This window comes from Capra hircus, chromosome 15 (genome assembly GCF_001704415.2).
Source record: "Capra hircus breed San Clemente chromosome 15, ASM170441v1, whole genome shotgun sequence".
Taxonomy (NCBI): domain Eukaryota; kingdom Metazoa; phylum Chordata; class Mammalia; order Artiodactyla; family Bovidae; genus Capra; species Capra hircus.
This window is the reverse complement of record NC_030822.1, coordinates 60,090,527-60,107,619: the sequence shown is the minus strand read 5'-3', so window position 1 is coordinate 60,107,619 and position 17,093 is coordinate 60,090,527. Positions and strand designations below refer to the sequence as shown.

Sequence of the window (17,093 nt, the reverse complement as noted above, 5' to 3'; positions counted from 1 at the left end):
ATCAGTATCCTCCAGCCAGGGATCCACCAGCTGGGTGTTCTGGTTGCACATCACTATGTATGTAGATGTGCTGCATACGATTTTATGCTCTTGGAAATTTCACACTTCTCTTTAAAAAGGGGGCTTGTTGCATTAATTTGCATTAGTGACTTAACTGAGGGTGTTGCACCATAAACTGTGGAGGTGGCAAGGGGAGTTCTTGGCAACCAAATTCGCCAGCTCGAAGGATGGGTCTGCTGACTTGCGGGCTGCTCAGGTTCAGTTTGATGTGGTGTCATGGCTTTTCCCCCAGCCTTAGCCAGAATTGAACCCACCGCATTCACCAGCAGCAGTCACTGAACACCTCGGGTTGACTTCTACTTCCTGTTTCCTGTGGTCAGAAGGAGGTGTGTCTTTTCTCAGAAGCATCTTTGTGTTCAGCAGCTTTAGACTTTCAGGCAAGATAAGGCTAGTTCGGCTCCGAAAAGGGTTTTCTTCTCTAGTGACCTGAGGAGGAGGCCATTAGGTTCAATAAGAACCATTACTGACTTTTCTTGCTAAGGTACTAATGAGGGTTTGGGGAGGGAATCTGGCCTTTTGCAAAATCACCAGGATAGACTTCTAGCTCCTCACACAGCCTCTGTCACTGCCCCGCTGTGTCCCCTGGGGGCAAGGTCTGACCTTCTGTGAGCCCTAACACTCTGGAAACCCTTCCCCTCATCTGGGATCACGAGGTGTAACATAATATGGGTGTTCTTTCAAGCTTCCAATTTTCCTATAGAGACAGGAGCAGTGCACTGAGAGTACAGATGACTAGTATTTTTAAAAATAAATAAGACCGTTGACTGGAGTAATGAGAAACAGAGGGAAAGAGTTCTGTTTCACTTGAGGAAGCTTTTATCTAACTCTTTCCAAAGCACCAGGAGATTTTGCAGTGATTTTCCTTAAAATCCCATTTAATTAATTTCAAACCCATTTAAAATATAGGTTTTACATTTTATCAGTTCTTTTAAAAAGAAAGGAAGGAAGAAAGAAAGTTTTATTGGTAAAGTTTTGTTCATCCTTGGCTTACCCTTGATGCATCTGTTGTTATCCTGTGATTGATTTACCATTATTTTTATTAAATGTATCCTAATACCATCAATAACTAAAGTCTCTCTATCTTCTTTTTGTCTCTTCCTTCTGTTTCCCCTTCTTTAGGTCCCCTTCTGACCTCACTGTTCAGGCCCCAAGTAGAAAAAGGTTGCAGTTTTCGGCTAGTCTGCGGTGGGTGGAGGGGGAATCTTATAATTCACTCGCCTTCCTACCCACCTTGTGGTGGGGCATTTGAGGCCTCAAGTTATCAGAGCGTGTGTGTATGTGTGTGTAGCACATTCACACGGTGGCGTGTGTGTGTGTGTGTGTGTGTGTGTAGCGCATGCACACGCCGGCATGCCCGCTTGTGTGTCAGTGCGGCTGTGTGCGCGCGCAAGCGCCTGTATACTTGGGGAGCGCACAGATTCCAGGACTCCCCGCTGCAGACCTGCCGCGTGCATCTGTGTGACCACTAGCGAGCGCATGCACACGCCTCCATGCCCGCCGGTGTGTCAGTGCGTATTTATGTTTGTGTGCGCTCGTGCCTGTGTAGTCTCGGGGCGCGCACACACACCGGCACGCCCGGCTGCAGGCCTGCTCTGTGTGTGTGTCTGCGGCGTATGCACACACTCCCGGCCCGGTGTGTGAGCGTGCATGTGTGCGCGCCGCGGGGCTCTCCCTAGCGCACACCAGGCTTGCCCCCCCCACCCCCACCCGCCAGCGTCTCTCCGCCGCGTGCGCGCCCAGCAGTTTCTATAGGAACCGCGGCAGCGCGAGGGCCCCTCCTGCCGAGCCCCGCGCGAGCATGCCCAGTGGAGGCCGCTAGTTTGGCCCAGGTCTAGGTTTCCAGTAAGTGGCATGCGGGACTCCGCAGACATCCCAATGAGCTGAGCCCAGAGGCTTTGTGTGCACCAGGAGGAGGAGGCAGCGGCCGCCGGCCGGAGACCCTGCCCAGGGGGCCGGCTGGAACAATGCTAGCCTGCCTGACCCGGGGGAGCTTACTGGACGTCCTGCAGGAGGGCTTCAACGAGGTAACCGTCTGCTCCTCCCACTCCCTCGGCCCCCTCGCCCTGGCGTCGCCAGCCTCATCTCCGGGACGGGTCCTCCTGTGCCCCCATCTTCATCGGGACCCCAGGGCAATCCCCCCACAGAGCCCTAGGGAGGCCAAGGTGGTGGGTACCGTCCTGTCGAGCCTGGTGAAATCAAAAGGGCCGACCTCTCCCCGCCATGCTGGGCCATGACCTTCCACGAATGCTTGCTAGAGCCCAGAAGACAGGACCGCAGATTTCAGAGGTCCTCTCCTTCCAGAAGTGGTCTCCACGCTCCCCGGGGTCCACCTTAAGGAGACTTCCAGGGAGGCCCGTGAATACATGGAAAAGGTGCTCCTTCTGGTTCAGTGGGTGAGCTGAGGGAGGGGCGGGGTGGCAGTTGCCTTGGTGGAAAGTTTGAGAGGGCAGGGCGAGTGGGTGGTCCACTGGAAGTGCCCTCTTCATGTTCACCTCTCTTTCTAAACCTAGGACGGTGCATTTCTCCTCACCCTCCGGCATGACTGGCAGAGAGGGCTGAGAGGAGAGATTTCGTGGGGGGCAGGGGGAGTGGTGTTTGCCCCTTTCTGTGGAGAGTTGGAAACTGGGTCTTAGTCGGACTGGCAGTATGGGCTGGGGCTGGCAGGGGGAGTCTGTCTCTCTTCACTTGGTTTCTCTCAGAATTCTGTTAGGTTTCCTTTTTCTGGTTCAGGACCGTTGCCCCTTGGGGTTTGCTGCGACCCTCTCCCATTGCTTCTGCACGCCACCCTTGGGTTGCCTTAGCTCAGCATCCAGGGAGATCTCAAGCAGAGCTGGACCCTTAGTCTGGTCTGTCTTTCTTTCTGCCTCCCTCCTTTTCTTTCTGCCTCTCCCTCTCTCCCCTTTATGCCACTCTTTAAGTTTCAGGTTTTTTTTTTTTTTTAAACTAGGTTTTTTTTGTTGTTGTTGTTAAACAGTTAACGTATGAGTACATTCTCTTCTTAAATATGAACATTACAAGCAAGACTGAAAGCCTGGTCCACCGCTGCCTTCCTAGCTTTCCCCAGAGGTAACCATTCTCATGAATTTGTGCGTAGCATTTTCTTTCTGCATCTGCACTACAGGCTCTTGCCTTAATTCCTGTTTTTCATTAAGAAGCTCTGCAGCCTGACCTGTCTGAGAACCTTCCCCTTGTCCTGGCCCCTGTGCCTTGTTCCAGATGCAGAGAGTTTTGAAGACTGCACAGATGCCGTCCCTACCTAACCAACCAACCGAGTCAGAGTTTTCCTTTGGCTGGGGGGGGGGTGTCACAGCCTTCACAGAAGGGCAGAGCTTATGTCCCGCCTGCACAGCAGAGGTCCTCATCTTTGCATCAGATGCTCTGAACACATGGAAGGGGTTTATTAACCAAGAGGTACAGTCTGAGCTGAAACACAGACAAGCCAGGAAGCCAGCTCTTTGAATGCTTCCAGGATTCCTGGCTCCTCTTTTTTTCACTCTGCCTCTGAGCCTGCCTTGGTCTTGATCACAGAAGCTCTTTAGGCCCTCTTCTGACCTTCCATTTTTGTAAGTCACCCCTCAGGGATCAGGTTCCACTGTCTTACTGGGGGAGGAAACCAGCACAGAGTGAGTCCTAGTCTTTGCCATCTGCTCATTTCACCTCCAAACCTTTCAGCTGAAGAAGAGCCAGGTACACCAAGAGGCTGGACTGTCTTTTTTTTTTTTTTTCTTTTTCATGCTTTGGTGTTTCCATAAATGTCCGGTGGCATTCAATTCTTAGAAAATATAAGGGCAAAGCAGAGTGGGAGAGTTTTCTTTTTGTGGTGGTAATAGAGTCTTCATGAGAACAACAGACCACTTTATAATTAATTCATCTTGAGAAGAATACAGTGATAACCTCTTTCCCCTCTCTGACATGGATTTTTCTACTCATCTTGTAGTCTTCCCTCCACCCCCGGCACAGGCTAATGTACAGTCCATTCCTTTCTGTTAGTAGATTTGAACTCTGATAGCCAATAGGTACTTTAGTTTTCTCTGAGAAATTAACATCATGTAAATAATACTAATAATAATATATTTAATCTCATTGATCCCTTATAGTTTAAATAATTCTTTGATACACATAATACATTATATTAAATAATGCTTTTCACATATAGTATCATAGGTAGTGCTACTGAATAATGATACAGTTGGTCATTTCAGAGTTGATGGGCCCTGTTTGACCTTTTCCAGCCTCTCAAGTTTCTTAATAGATCCAGTCATGTTCAGTCCCTTCTGTTAGAGTCATATGATAAGGGTGTAAAGAGGGACTTAAAAGCTGTTGTCAAAATACATTTCAATTTCTCTGAGAAACTCTTCCCCCTGGAGCTAAGAATACCACACATGTATCCAGTCCTCTCCTGGGAATGAGCCAAGCATATCTGAAGCTGTTCTTTATCACCCAGATGCTTTATACGTCTATGTGGTTAAGGCTGTGACCTCATTCTCTATGGCAGAGAAAACTGCCACAGGAAATGAAGCTGTGGCCCTAATTGGTTAATTATAAGGGAACCCTGCAGCAGCAAAACCCTGCCCTCTGAATCAGGCTTCCCTTTTCTACACGGTTGGCCTCTGGTCTCTGTCTGATTGACGTCATGCCTGACTATGCACAACAGAATTTTCTTCTACCACCTTCTGTGAAGAAAGCCCTTGCCTCCACAGACCTAACAAATTCTGCCCAGGATTGATCCCTGTCACAGCTGTCAGTAGAGTGCCTTATATTGACACGGCAGATCTGCATTATGAATTATCCACGAGCTTTGGCTCCTGCCCCTCTCTGCAGCTCACCCTGGCTGTCATCCCCTGTCGCCTGTGTCTCCTGGCCAGGCTTTCTATGGGTCGCAATTTCCCCATTCTGCCTCTGCCTCAAAGCTATTTATTTGTTTTCTCTGCTTCTTGGTATTGATGTTGTCATATGAATGTTGTCTTTGATTCATGTGCCAACATGAATTTCTGTCAGTGTTTTTTCTAGGGGCTGAACTTTCTTTTTTTAAAAAAAAAAAAAAAAAAGACTTTGGTGTTTGTGTTGAAAGGTTTTGGCAGACCTGAGACTATAGTATGTTTTGGCAGTAGGCAGTCATTCATTTAGCTACTTTGTTCATTATTGGGTTCATTACTGAGGGGATGGATAAAATAATTGAAAAAACACCTGGTCTCTGCTTCCAAGAAATTGATAGGGAGAGATTTATAGGTGTGCTAAAAGAACCACGTGGGATGTTTAATGTGGTAAGCATCATAAAAGAGGTGGTGCTTGTGGGAGATCATAGAGATATCTTTTATTTAATGATATCATGAAAAGCACCAAATACTTACCAACCGAACTGATCACTTGGCCAGACTTTTTCCTTTTCCTGCTCGCTTGGTAAACATGCACAGAGGCACTCATTCCACAGACATCCAATGAATTACTGTGTTTGCCAGGCACCGTGCCAGGCTCTGGAAATGGATGGCAAATAACACAGAATCCGTGCCTAAGCGGAGCTCACAGGCCAGGGAACATAGAGCGAGTGTCCAGAGTGGAACCTTGGGAAAATTGTGATGATACAGAAATCTTGCTTGCCAGGCAGAGCCAGCCTGTGCCTGGCTGCAGCGTCATGGCTGGAGAGACTACAGGTTGTGGGAATGATTTATTACAATGTTGGTCGACAGGAAGTCAGTTGTCTGAGCCCTAACCTTTTCAACAGACGACTTGGAAGACTTTCCCTACACGTTTCCCACACGTTTCCCTCCAACTGGAAAAATAGAAATTTACATCCCACATGGAGAGTCATCTGCCTGGCAGGCCCTGAGACATACAGGAATAGCCTTTGTGTGATGTGGTGCCCTCATGGGGACACAGAAGCAGTGAGGAAGGGAATCGGCAGGGGAGCAACTGCGGGGCCGTCTCTCCCGAGCACCCCGTGCCTTCTTCCATGGAGCGGGATTTGCCGCGTGGGCCAGCCAGAGGCACTCAGTCATTTCCACAATGAATTCCTCTGTGCTTTGCTGTAGAAATTAAAGGCCTGTTAAGTCTTCAGGGTAACCGAGCCCCACGCCCCCTAACCTTCTTTCTTCTATCCTGACTGATTTCTGCTCTCCTCGCCCAGGCTCCTTGGCTCTGTTCCCACAGGAGTCAGTGCCAGCTAAACAGATGCTCCCTGGCGGCAAGCTGTCAGGCAGTTTTATGTTCCTCCCGGTGAGTGATGGCCTGGCCAGGCGTGTGGAGCCAGCGACAGGGCGCTGTTTGCCAGGTGCCACTCCCCAGGCAGTTCCGAAAGGCGGGGGAGCCCTGGACGGGTTTCAGCCGCCATGACTGGCCTCGCTGCCTAGGCTGTGAGAACTAAAGGTTCCAACTCACACGCTTTCCTGAGTATATTTCCTTGTTTTTTATCTCCATACCAGGCCCCACGTGAGTGGTCATGGACATAACCTTTGGTGATCAGATATGGTAAGGGGGTAGGGAACCAATCCCAAAGGCCCTAATGGTGGGCTCCAGGCCCAGTTTCCAGGCTAAGGAACACTCGTAGGTCATACAGTGATCATTCATCCATTCACATGCATTTATTGAGCACTTACTTGGGAATGTGTACTCGTGAAGGAACAAAGTATTTGTGGAACCCATAACAAATGGAAATTTTATTTTCAAATTTTTGTTAAAAAAAGTATTTATTTGTTCTGTTGTGGCACGTTGGATATTTTAGTTGTGGCATGCACAATCTTTAGTTGTGGCCTGTGGGATCTAGTTCTCTGACTGCGGATTGAACCTAGGTCCCCTGCATTGGGAGTATGGAGTCTTAGCCACTGGACCACCAGGAAAGCCCCTGGGAATTTTAAAATAACACTGTATGTGTGTGTGCTAAGTCACTTCAGTTGTGTCCCACTTTTTCGACCCTATGGACTATAGCCCGCCAGGCTCCTCTGTCCATGGGATTCTCCAGGCAAGAATGCTGGAGTGGGTTGCCATGCCCTCCTCCAGGGGATCTTCCGGACCCAGGGATCGAACCCTCATCTCCTGCATTGCAGGTGGATTCTTTACCATTGAGCCACCAGGGAGGCCTAAAATAAGGTTAGCAGATGATAGCTTTCAGAAAGTTTTTAGCTCTTTGTTTTCTGATACATTATTCTTTGATCACTGGGCTGAACAGGAATACGAAGAGCTCTGCCCGTACAGGGAAGAAGACGGTTAGTGATATTTTTACTTACGAACTTTATTTTTACCTAATTACCCACCAGGCTCAACGAACAGCTTTTCCTGGTTCAGTAAAGGCCTGAAAGAGTTAATAGAAAAGAAATATAATATTGTATTATTCTACTGGCAGAATTTAGGCCAGTAATAACTCAAGATTTCCAAACTCCTGCTTTCCTCTCAGTTTTGCAGCAGCGTTTCCACCCCCATCTCATTCTGCTGCAGCTGGAGGGTTTCAGAGTTCTGAACAGGTATCTGGTTTCAAGGCAGAGCTGATTTCCTTCCTGAGCCATTCAGGTCTCCTCCTGAGCTCCGTCTCCAGTGCATCACAAGAGTCCTCTGCTTTTCATGTTTGCCTTTCTTGCTTGCCAGCAGGGAGCCAGGAAGCCAAAACCTTGGATGTTTGCGAACACTAGGTCTCACAGACTTCCCGGTGAAGCCCAGGCAGTGCTTTTGCAAGTCTAACTGCCTAACCCCACTGTAGGAGTTCTCTTTGACCTAGAGGCTCAGAGGAGATAGAGAGCAGAGGCTGAGTGTACGCAATCGTTTGGAAGGAAGTGCAGCTCCCAAAGAAAAACAGAAGGAAATACATTTGGTGACAAGAAAGCTTTCAAGGTCAAGCCTTCTTGTGCAAACGAAGAATGTGGACAGGACTGTCTATCCTAGAAGAGTTTTAACACATTGTTACTTGGAGTGACTGGGAGGAAACTGATGGAGATACCTCCAGCCACTCCTTGGTATGACCACAGCTCTCAAAACTTTCAGAGCAGTCCAGTGTCATCAAAGTAAAATCCTGCTCACACCGCTTTGTGGCTGGCTGTCTACTTTTCCTCCTTCTGAGGCCTGACTCAGGTTGTCATAAAAACTCCCAGTCTTTCTAGACTTCTGGATTATACAGACATCCTTCTAGCTTCCTCAGAACAAGTTAGAGGTGTTACTTCTGGACTGAGATTAGATCTGTGCTGTGACTGACCTTGTCTGTTTGATTGTGTTGGTTTTTTTATTAGTTTGGTTGTTAAGCGTCAAGAACCCATCTTGAACTGGCAGAGACAGAAAGTGAAATTTACTGACTCATGGAGTCCAAGGGAACACTGGAAAACTAAACCATTGAAAGGGCAGGAATGGGGCAGGTTCTCAGAAACAGTGAAAATCAAGAACTCGCACGCTGGCAGGATCTCTCCCTCTGCTCTCTGTCTCTTTATCTCTGCTTCTTTCTGTGGGTAGCTCTGTTCCTTCTCACTCCAGATGACTTTCCTTTCTTAGGTGGGCACCATGGCTTATGGCAACATCTAAATTTTATATATTACAACTTTGTCAGAGAGAAGACTGATTCTACTCCTAAATGCCAAATCAAAAAAATTCCAGGGATTGACTGGATTCAACCAATCAACTCAACCAGACAATCACCTGTGGCCAGTGAATGGGGTTACATGAGACCAGCTGGTCCTGGGGCCCACCCGTTTGTTTGCAGAGGTGGGGATGTTTCTAGAGAAGGTATCATTGTGAGCTGGGCGGATACCCCCAAGAAGTGTGAGCTACAATACCCAGGGGGCCTGATTTGAACCTGGTTGTGGTCCTACTGTGTTTCTCCAGCTATTGTTGGAAACAGATCAAGACCTGGGGGCATGCTCAAGATGTATTTCTTAATAACCAAGATATTTTTATATTTTGGAACCTGTTGCATCTTTTCTTCACTGAAGAATAGACATAAAATGACAATGCCAGACGGAAACAAAATGCAGTGTTTTTTCCCACCCCCCCCACCTGCTGAAAGAATCCCTAAGGAGTTACTTCAGATAGCTGGGAGTCTGAGTAGGGGTGGGTGAAGGTAGAGGAAAAGGAAAGTGAATGGACGGGCCTATGGATTCCTTCCCCCACTGCCCAAGCCCTAATCGAGAAGCCCTGCTTTTCCTTACTTTGCATATCTGATTTTCAAAGAAGTTATAATTTGGAAAAATGTGATGAAACAAACAGGAGGGGAAAACTAAACTTAAACTACTAGTCTGCCTCCCGAAGGGCAACAGCCTCTTACAGAAAGCACCTGGTCTTTCTTCTGCCGCAGGGACAGCGCTAGTCTGTTGTAAAGCGAGCAGCAGGACTAGTCAGGGCCTGGGCTTGCACCACAGGCCTCTTTTAAGACAAATATCGTTGTGGGGGAAGGAAAGTGGACAGCGTCGTTGGTCCTCACGAGTTTCTACTTTGTCCTTCAGATCGGCTTTTTTTCAGAACCAGCACTAGACGTGTATAGCAAGAATAAAGTCTTGCCTGGCCCCTGGGTGAGAAGTACAGGTACTTGTGTGCGTGCGTACGTGCTCAGTTGCTAAGTTGTGTCCAGCTGTTTGCAGCCCAGGTGTCTTCGAGTTAAAGAAGAGACAAACTGAGGCTTAGTTTAGCGGTTGGCTCCCAACTTAGATTTAAAGGGAGGGGTGGAGGCCTGAAGTCAATGTGACCCTTAACCTGTGGACAAGCACCGCTCCACTCAGTTGAGAATCTCTGATTTCTATGTTGGATGCCACTTAATAGATCAACAAGGAGTCATAGTAGTGACATGCCCAGGGCATTTCTTCAGCTGAAAATTTTTTTAAATCAATAATTTCATCGAAGGCATGCTTATCAGTTTTTAAAATCATGTGAATTTGGGCAGCATAGTAGATAGCCTCAACATTTTACCATCTACTGCTCTCCTGGATTGACTTCAGGGTCCATGATGAAGATGGTCCAGCCTCCTGGTCCCTTGACCATCCCCACTGCCGTGATTGTCTCCCACCCAGCGCCCCTTCACTTAGGCCACATACTGAAGCCATGTCCTGGAAACTCATTCCACAGAATTGTCCTAACCCTGAAATCTCAAACTGTGAAACTCCAGTCCTCTCAAAGTCCCAGTTTCCACATTCCTACATTCCCATTCAACTTATTTTCAGTCACATCAACTTCTCTTCTCCTTCCTCTTCTCCATTTTCTCAGGGTAGCAACTCTCCTTTGGTTTCTTCTCCCTGGTGAAGATTGCATGATCAGTCCGTTCACGCACTTCACCACCACCATCCTCACTGCCTTTGCCCTGGTTGAGCTGCCGCTCCTCTGACTATTTCTGGTCCTGTGCTGTGCTGTGCTTGGTCGCTCAGTCGTGTCCAGCTCTTTGTGACCCCACGGACTGTAGGCTCCTCTGTCCATGGGGATTCTCCAGGCAAGAATACTGGAGTGGGTTGCCATGCCCTCCTCCAGAGGATCTTCCCAATGCAGGGATCAAACCCAGCTCTCCCATGTTGCAGGCGGATTCTTTACCATCTGAACCACCAGGGAACCCCAAGAATACTGGAGTGAGTAGCCTATCCCTTCTCCAGGGGATCTTCCTGAGCCAGGAATCGAACTGGGGTCTCCTGAATTGCAGGTGGATTTTTACCTGCTGAACTATCAGGGAAGCCCCGTTTGTGGTCCTATATTAGCCTATTTCTGGCTTCTTCTGCTCAGGGTCTAGGCCTGCTAAGCACTTCCAGAGGAAATCACGTAACCTAGTAGATTGACTCAATTACAGAATTATGATTTCCAGCACCAGCTGAGTCCTTGGTGTGGCCAGGAAACCTTTAGCTCATTCCAGCTTCGCACAGGGTCCCTTTCCTGAAGCCTCCTTCGCTCTCCCTGTCCCTTTCACTCTCAACAGACAGATCTGCCCACTTCATCATGGGCAGTGGGATCTGAGCTCCTTCAAGAGCCCTCTTCTTCACCTCCTTGCTTCCCCACAGAGGTCCCTACTCCTGCCTCTTGTCATCAGAGCAGGAAGAGGCCTCTTCCCCTCCTCTGAAGCCTCGCCGCATCATTCCTGCGGTCCCTTTGTATCTGCTTCTCCTTCACCAATCCCTCTTCTCAGCCTGCAGGTGTCCTCATCCTGAAATCCCTCATTCCTTCCCACCGTCCTCTCCAGTGAGTACCGCCCCCCCCCGCCCCCCTCCACCCCCCCCCCCCCCCCCCCCCCCCCCCCCCCCCGGTCTCTGTTTTCCTGCTTCCTGACATCTTCTCCCTGCCATCTGACTTTTCACCCTGCCGTGCTCTGATGTCAGTTCTCAGAAAGGTCACCAAAGCCTCTTAAATGTTAAATGAAGTGGGTTTTCCAGTCCTCAGTCTGACTTTCTACCGCATTTGACCTTCTTGTCAATGTCCTGACATTCTCTGGTCTTGGATTCCCACATGACACTTTCTCCTGATTCTTCTCCTCTCCCTCTGATTGTGTATTCGAAAATATATATATATTTTTTCCTGAATCTCAGTTCCTCCACCAGGGATAGAACCTGCATTGCAGCAGTGAAAGCCTGGAATTCTAACCACCAGGCCACCAGGGAACTCCCCAAAATAATTCTTCTGCTGCTCACTTCAGTTGTCCCTTTGATGTTGATGTACCCCAGCCTCTGCTTTTCCTTCCGTTTCTCTCATTGCGTGCTTTTCCTTTTTTTTCTTTTAAATATTTTTTTTTTATTTACTGAGCCGCACTGGGCCTTAGTTGTGGCACTCAAGATCTTTGATCTTTGTTGCGGCATGTGGAATCTTTAGTTGTGGCTTGTGAACTCATAGTTGTGGCATGTAGGATATACTTCCCTCTCTGACCAGAGATGAAACCCAGGCCCTCTGCGTTGGGAGTGCAGAGTCAGTGGACCACCGGGGAAGTCCCTGTATGCTTTCTTTGCTATAATAGAAATAATACATTCTTTAGAGTAAGATGGAGTGGGTTCAGATTCTATGTTCACCTCTTACCAGTGCTGTTATCTGGAGCAAGTTTTCCTACATGGGGCCGATAATATCAACGTTATTGACTGGGTATGAGGATGAAAGGTGATGCATATCGGGGGCTTCATTCAGCAGCTGACAGGGACAAGCACTCAGTGCATTTTCATCCTCTTCTTTCCCTTCGGTACCCTCCCCCAACTCCCTACTCTCTTTCCTGTTGAATAGCTTCTTGTACTTTGACTTATTTTGGGGAGTGTTGTAAAGCCCAGGATGTGAAGTCAGCGTTGGGTTGAGATTCTTGTTCTTACCTGTCCTGTGACTCTGGGCTCATTGCTGCCCTGAACCTTGGTTTCCACATCTGTAATACGGTGATAGTAGTTCCACATCTCTGATCAGTGTTGAAGGGGGGAGTAAATATTTATATATTTGACCCTTGAACAACATGGGGGTTAGGGGTGCCACCCCCATGCATTGTGAAAAACTGTGTAACCTAGAGTTAGCCTTTTGTACCCTCGGTTCCTTCACGAGTGCATCAACTGACCATAGATCATATAGTACTATCGTATTTACGACTGAAAAAAATCTGTTTAAGTGGATCCATGCAGTTCAAACCTGTGTTGTTCAAGCGTCAACTATATATACACACACACACTATATATATATATGAAAAGACGTGGTTCAGTGCCCAGCACAGCACCCGGCACGCAGTAAGCTCTCAGCAGATGGTGTTGTTATCCCAGAGCTGTCCCTGTTCTCTCACACACATATCTCAAACATCTCACTCCCACCCCACACCCATCTCTTGTGCCCTGGACCTGGATTTTGCCAGCTGGCGGCAGAACATCTCTACTCTGATGTTTTGCAGATGGCTCAGGCTCTTGTTCAAAACCGAACTGTTTGCTTCGCCGCCCCCCTGCCCCCCAATACTTGCTCTTCACATGCTCTCCTCTCAGGTAAAGCATCACCATCCATTCAGGTGTGACTTTTTGGACCGTCTCTCTCGTTGTTATTGCCTGCCTCTTGGCAGTCATCTCTCTGACTTATTTCTGCAGTTTATCCTTTTCTCACTGTACTGCTTCAATTTAGGCTCTCATATTCTAGTGCGTCAGAGTGACCTTTCCAAGATACAAGTCCCGCAGTTTCACTTTCCTGTTACAAGGCTCCATGCTCTCCTGTTAAAACTCTTTAAGACTTAAATCTAAGTTCTGCTAGGTCTTATGCTGACCTATTTCTCTATCATCGCCTCCTGCCACTCACAGCTCGGCCCATACACAAATTTGTTAACTGGCCATTCCTCCAAGATACCATATACCTTCGGGCTCTTCCTTTCTTTTTTAAAAAATCACCCCTCCCTGGGTTGTCCTTCTATTCCCCAACTGGCAAATATCCTTAAAGAATAGGCAAATGTCTTCTTCCCTCTTGACCCTCCTGTGATGTCCTCATCCTTTCATCCTGTTACTCCTTTCGTGCATAGATAGCATTTTAAAAAACATTTCTCCATTGTTGCAGTGATCACTTTGTATCAGAGTTATTTATATGCCTGTGAACAGTGGGCCTGGCACAATGCCTGACAATGTTGGTTGAATTTGAATAAATGAATACATGAAATGATAGGGTCTGGAAGTATCTTGTGAGATGGGATCTAATAAGTTGAAATTTGTTAAATATGCATCAAGAAGACCAGTTATACAAGAATGAAAATGGAAGAGATTGGCCTCACAGCAGAATATGTTAAAAATTTGGGAAGGGGAGTTGGTTGATAATACTGTGTGAGTCAACAGTGTGAGGTGGTAACAAAAAAAAAAAAAAAAAGAAGAGGAAGAATGGGAAGAGAGGGAAAAAGAGTGTGAAATGTCTTGGATGAGAAAGTTGACTGTCTGATTTTATAGCCAGAGTATTGTGTTTGGTTCTAAGTATTATGGTTTTAGAGGGATTTTTATGGCAGAAAGTGAAGAGGAACTAAAAAGCCTCTTGATGAAAGTGAAAGTGGAGAGTGAAAAAGTTGGCTTAAAGCTCAACATTCAGAAAACGAAGATCATGGCATCTGGTCCCATCACGCCATGGGAAATAGATGGAGAAACAGTGTCAGACTTTATTTTTGGGGGCTCCAAAATCACTGCAGATGGTGACTGCAGCCATGAAATTAAAAGACGCTTCCTCCTTGGAAGAAAAGTTATGACCAACCTAGATAGTATATTCAAAAGCAGAGACATTACTTTGCCGACTAAGGTCCGCCTAGTCAAGGCTATGGTTTTTCCAGTAGTCATGTATGGATGTGGAGTTGGACTGTGAAGAAGGCTGAGTGCCGAAGAATTGACGCTTTTGAACTGTGGTGTTGGAGAAGACTCTTGAGAGTCCCTTGGACTGCAAGGAGATCCAACCAGTCCATTCTGAAGGAGATCAGCCCTGGGATTTCTTTGGAAGGAATGATGCTAAAGCTGAAGCTCCAGTACTTTGGCCACCTCATGTGAAGAGTTGACTCATTGGAAAAGACTCTGATGCTGGGAGGGATTGGGGGCAGGAGGAGAAGGGGACGACCGAGGATGAGATGGCTGGATGGCATCACTGACTCAATGGACGTGAGTCTGAGTGAACTCTGGGAGTTGGTGATGGACAAGGAGGTCTGGTGTGCTGCGATTCATGGGGTCGCAAAGAGTCAGACACGACTGAGCGACTGAACTGAACTGAGGCCAGAATAGCAATAATTCTTGAAACCATTTTGTTTTTAAGATTTTGGGGAAAAAATTCTAAAAATAGACAAACTGGTAGCTAACATGATGAAAAAGGAGGAAGCACAAATATATCAAATAAAAAAATAGTGGAGAAATAACCGTTGAAACAAACAAAACTGTAAGAGTCTTTGCATATCTGTGCAAATAAACTTTAAAACCTTGATGAAATTAATAATTTCTAAGGGAAATTCTGATTACTAAAATTAATAGAGACAGGATATTTAAACAGACCAATTTCTGTGAAAGAAATAGAGAACTTTAATAAGGAACTATTCCTCAAAAAAAAGTACCAGCCTAGATTATTTCACAGGGGAGTTCTACCAAACCTTTACTTATCAGATAGCCCCAGTGCCCTACAGATGATGTCAGAGAATGAAACCAAGGAGAAACTTGCCCCTTCTTTTTAAAAAATATATCTACCTGGTAGTGCAAAAAAGGAAACTACAGACAAATATTACTTATGAAATACCTGTGAAAAGAAGAAAATACCTATGAAAAGAAGACCCCAGTGGCTCAGTGGGTAAAGAATCTACTTTCAGTGCAGGAGACAGGAGACATGGATTTGATTCCTGGGTGTGGAAGAGTCCTTGGAGGAGGGAATGGCTACCCACTCCAGTATACTTGCCTGGAAAATCCCATGGACAGAGGAGCTACAGTTCATGGTGCCCCAAAGAGTCAGACATGACTGAACAACTGAGAAACCACAAAAAAGCACAACAAACGTAGTACTAATATAGCTCTAATATATATTTTATTAGTGAACAAAGTTCAGCATCACATTAAAGTGTAATTCATTATGATCAGGTAGGGTTAAAACCACAGGAATGCAAGGTAGGCTCATTATTAAGAAATCCATGTTTCCATAATAATAGAATATTATCAGGAAAAATAATCAGAATTGTCTCCATAAATTATGACAAAACTTTCATCAAAATTCAACATCCGTTCGTTATAAAACCACTGCAGCAAATAAGACTTGCTTGGGAACAGAGCGGTGATGGTGTAATTCGAGATTCTGCCTGGGATTGTCCTCATGGCCACATACTTCTTCATTCCAGAAATGGCCACTGCACGCATCCATGGATTCACTCATGGGAGCAAGGGGAAAAGGGCTGCCCATTATTCACATTGGTGACATCTGATGGAAAGAGATAAGTGCATCTCTGGAGTTAATCATCACTATGTGTGGAATGGTTTGGAGAACGTTGATTAAGAAAGCATTTTCCTTATTGATGAGAAATAACTCAGTTATGCTCGTCTACCCCTGTTAGAAGGTTATGCAGTGTATTGTGTAGCTTGCAGCATATTTTGTAGAGCATGAGAAAAATAAAAGAAAAAAGTAAAAGAAAAAAAAAGAAAATAATACTTGATGGATTCTTTCTTAACGTGACAAAAATTTATATACCTTATTCCAGAAACCATTCACTTTCTAAACTGGGAAACACTTCAAGTATTTTCTGAGTCCAGAAACCAGGGAAAAATGCTCAATATCTCCACTACTAGTCAACTTTGTACCAGAGGTATATAGAAATTGATTAGAGGCATAAAGCTTAATAAAGAATATTTCTTTTTGTAGATGATGTGGTAATAATCCTGGAAATCATTGAGAATTATTGATAAAACTCAGTGAAACTCAATAAAAGATAACAGAGTATAAAATGAACCTACTGAAATTAACAGCTTTCACATACACAGAGTAACCAATTAGAGGAAGTGATGGTAGAGAAAACCTCATTTAATCACAATTAAGAAGAATTCAATACTTAGAAATGAACTTAACAGGAAATGTATATAACTTACAGGAGGAAAACTCTAAAACTCTTCAGAAAGACTCATTTGAACAAATGAAAGACATCCCTTATTCTTGAGTAGGATGGTTCAACAACATAAAAATGACAGTTCTCTCTATATCAATTTATAAATTTAATATAATCCCAAAAAAGTTCTAACAGGCTTTTTTTTGAAAGTTAGATAAATATATACTGAAGTTTTTATGGAGAAATAAATTTGTAAGAATAGTCAAGAAAATATTTAAAAAAGAGAAAAATTTCAGAGGGGAGGGACCAGCTGTACCAGATCTTAAATTATACTATGAAACCTCTACAAATAAAACATTTTGGTACTGGTACATGAATGAGCAAATATACAAGTGATACAGACTGTGAAGTCCAGGAAGAGACCCAGGAACTATGGAAATTTAGTGTATGATAAAGGCAGCATTGAGAGCAGGAGGAGAAGGGGATGACAGAGGATGAGAGGGCTGGATGGCATCACCGACTCGATGGACATGGGTTTGGGTGGACTCTGGGAGTTGGTGATGGACAGGGAGGCCTGGCGTGCTGCGGTTCATGGGGTCGCAAAGAGTCAGACACGACTGAGCGA

At 45.9% G+C, this 17,093-nt stretch overlaps 1 protein-coding gene and 1 pseudogene across 3 annotated transcripts in view; both read left to right on the top strand.

Annotated features, from left to right (window-relative positions):
- Positions 1-17,093, top strand: part of DIXDC1 (DIX domain containing 1) — a 79,417-nt gene that overhangs the window by 6,996 nt on the left and 55,328 nt on the right. For 2 of the 3 annotated variants that reach the window (XM_018059787.1, XM_005689437.3), the window contains exon 1: positions 1,901-2,084. The exons of the other annotated variant lie outside the window; for it this stretch is intronic. In XM_018059787.1, coding sequence (XP_017915276.1) covers positions 2,025-2,084 — 60 coding nt within the window. In that variant the 5' untranslated portion in view covers positions 1,901-2,024. Of the gene's footprint in view, positions 1-1,900; positions 2,085-17,093 lie in introns of those variants that run through there. 3 annotated transcript variants of the gene reach the window in all.
- Positions 15,718-16,198, top strand: LOC102170444 (annotated as a pseudogene).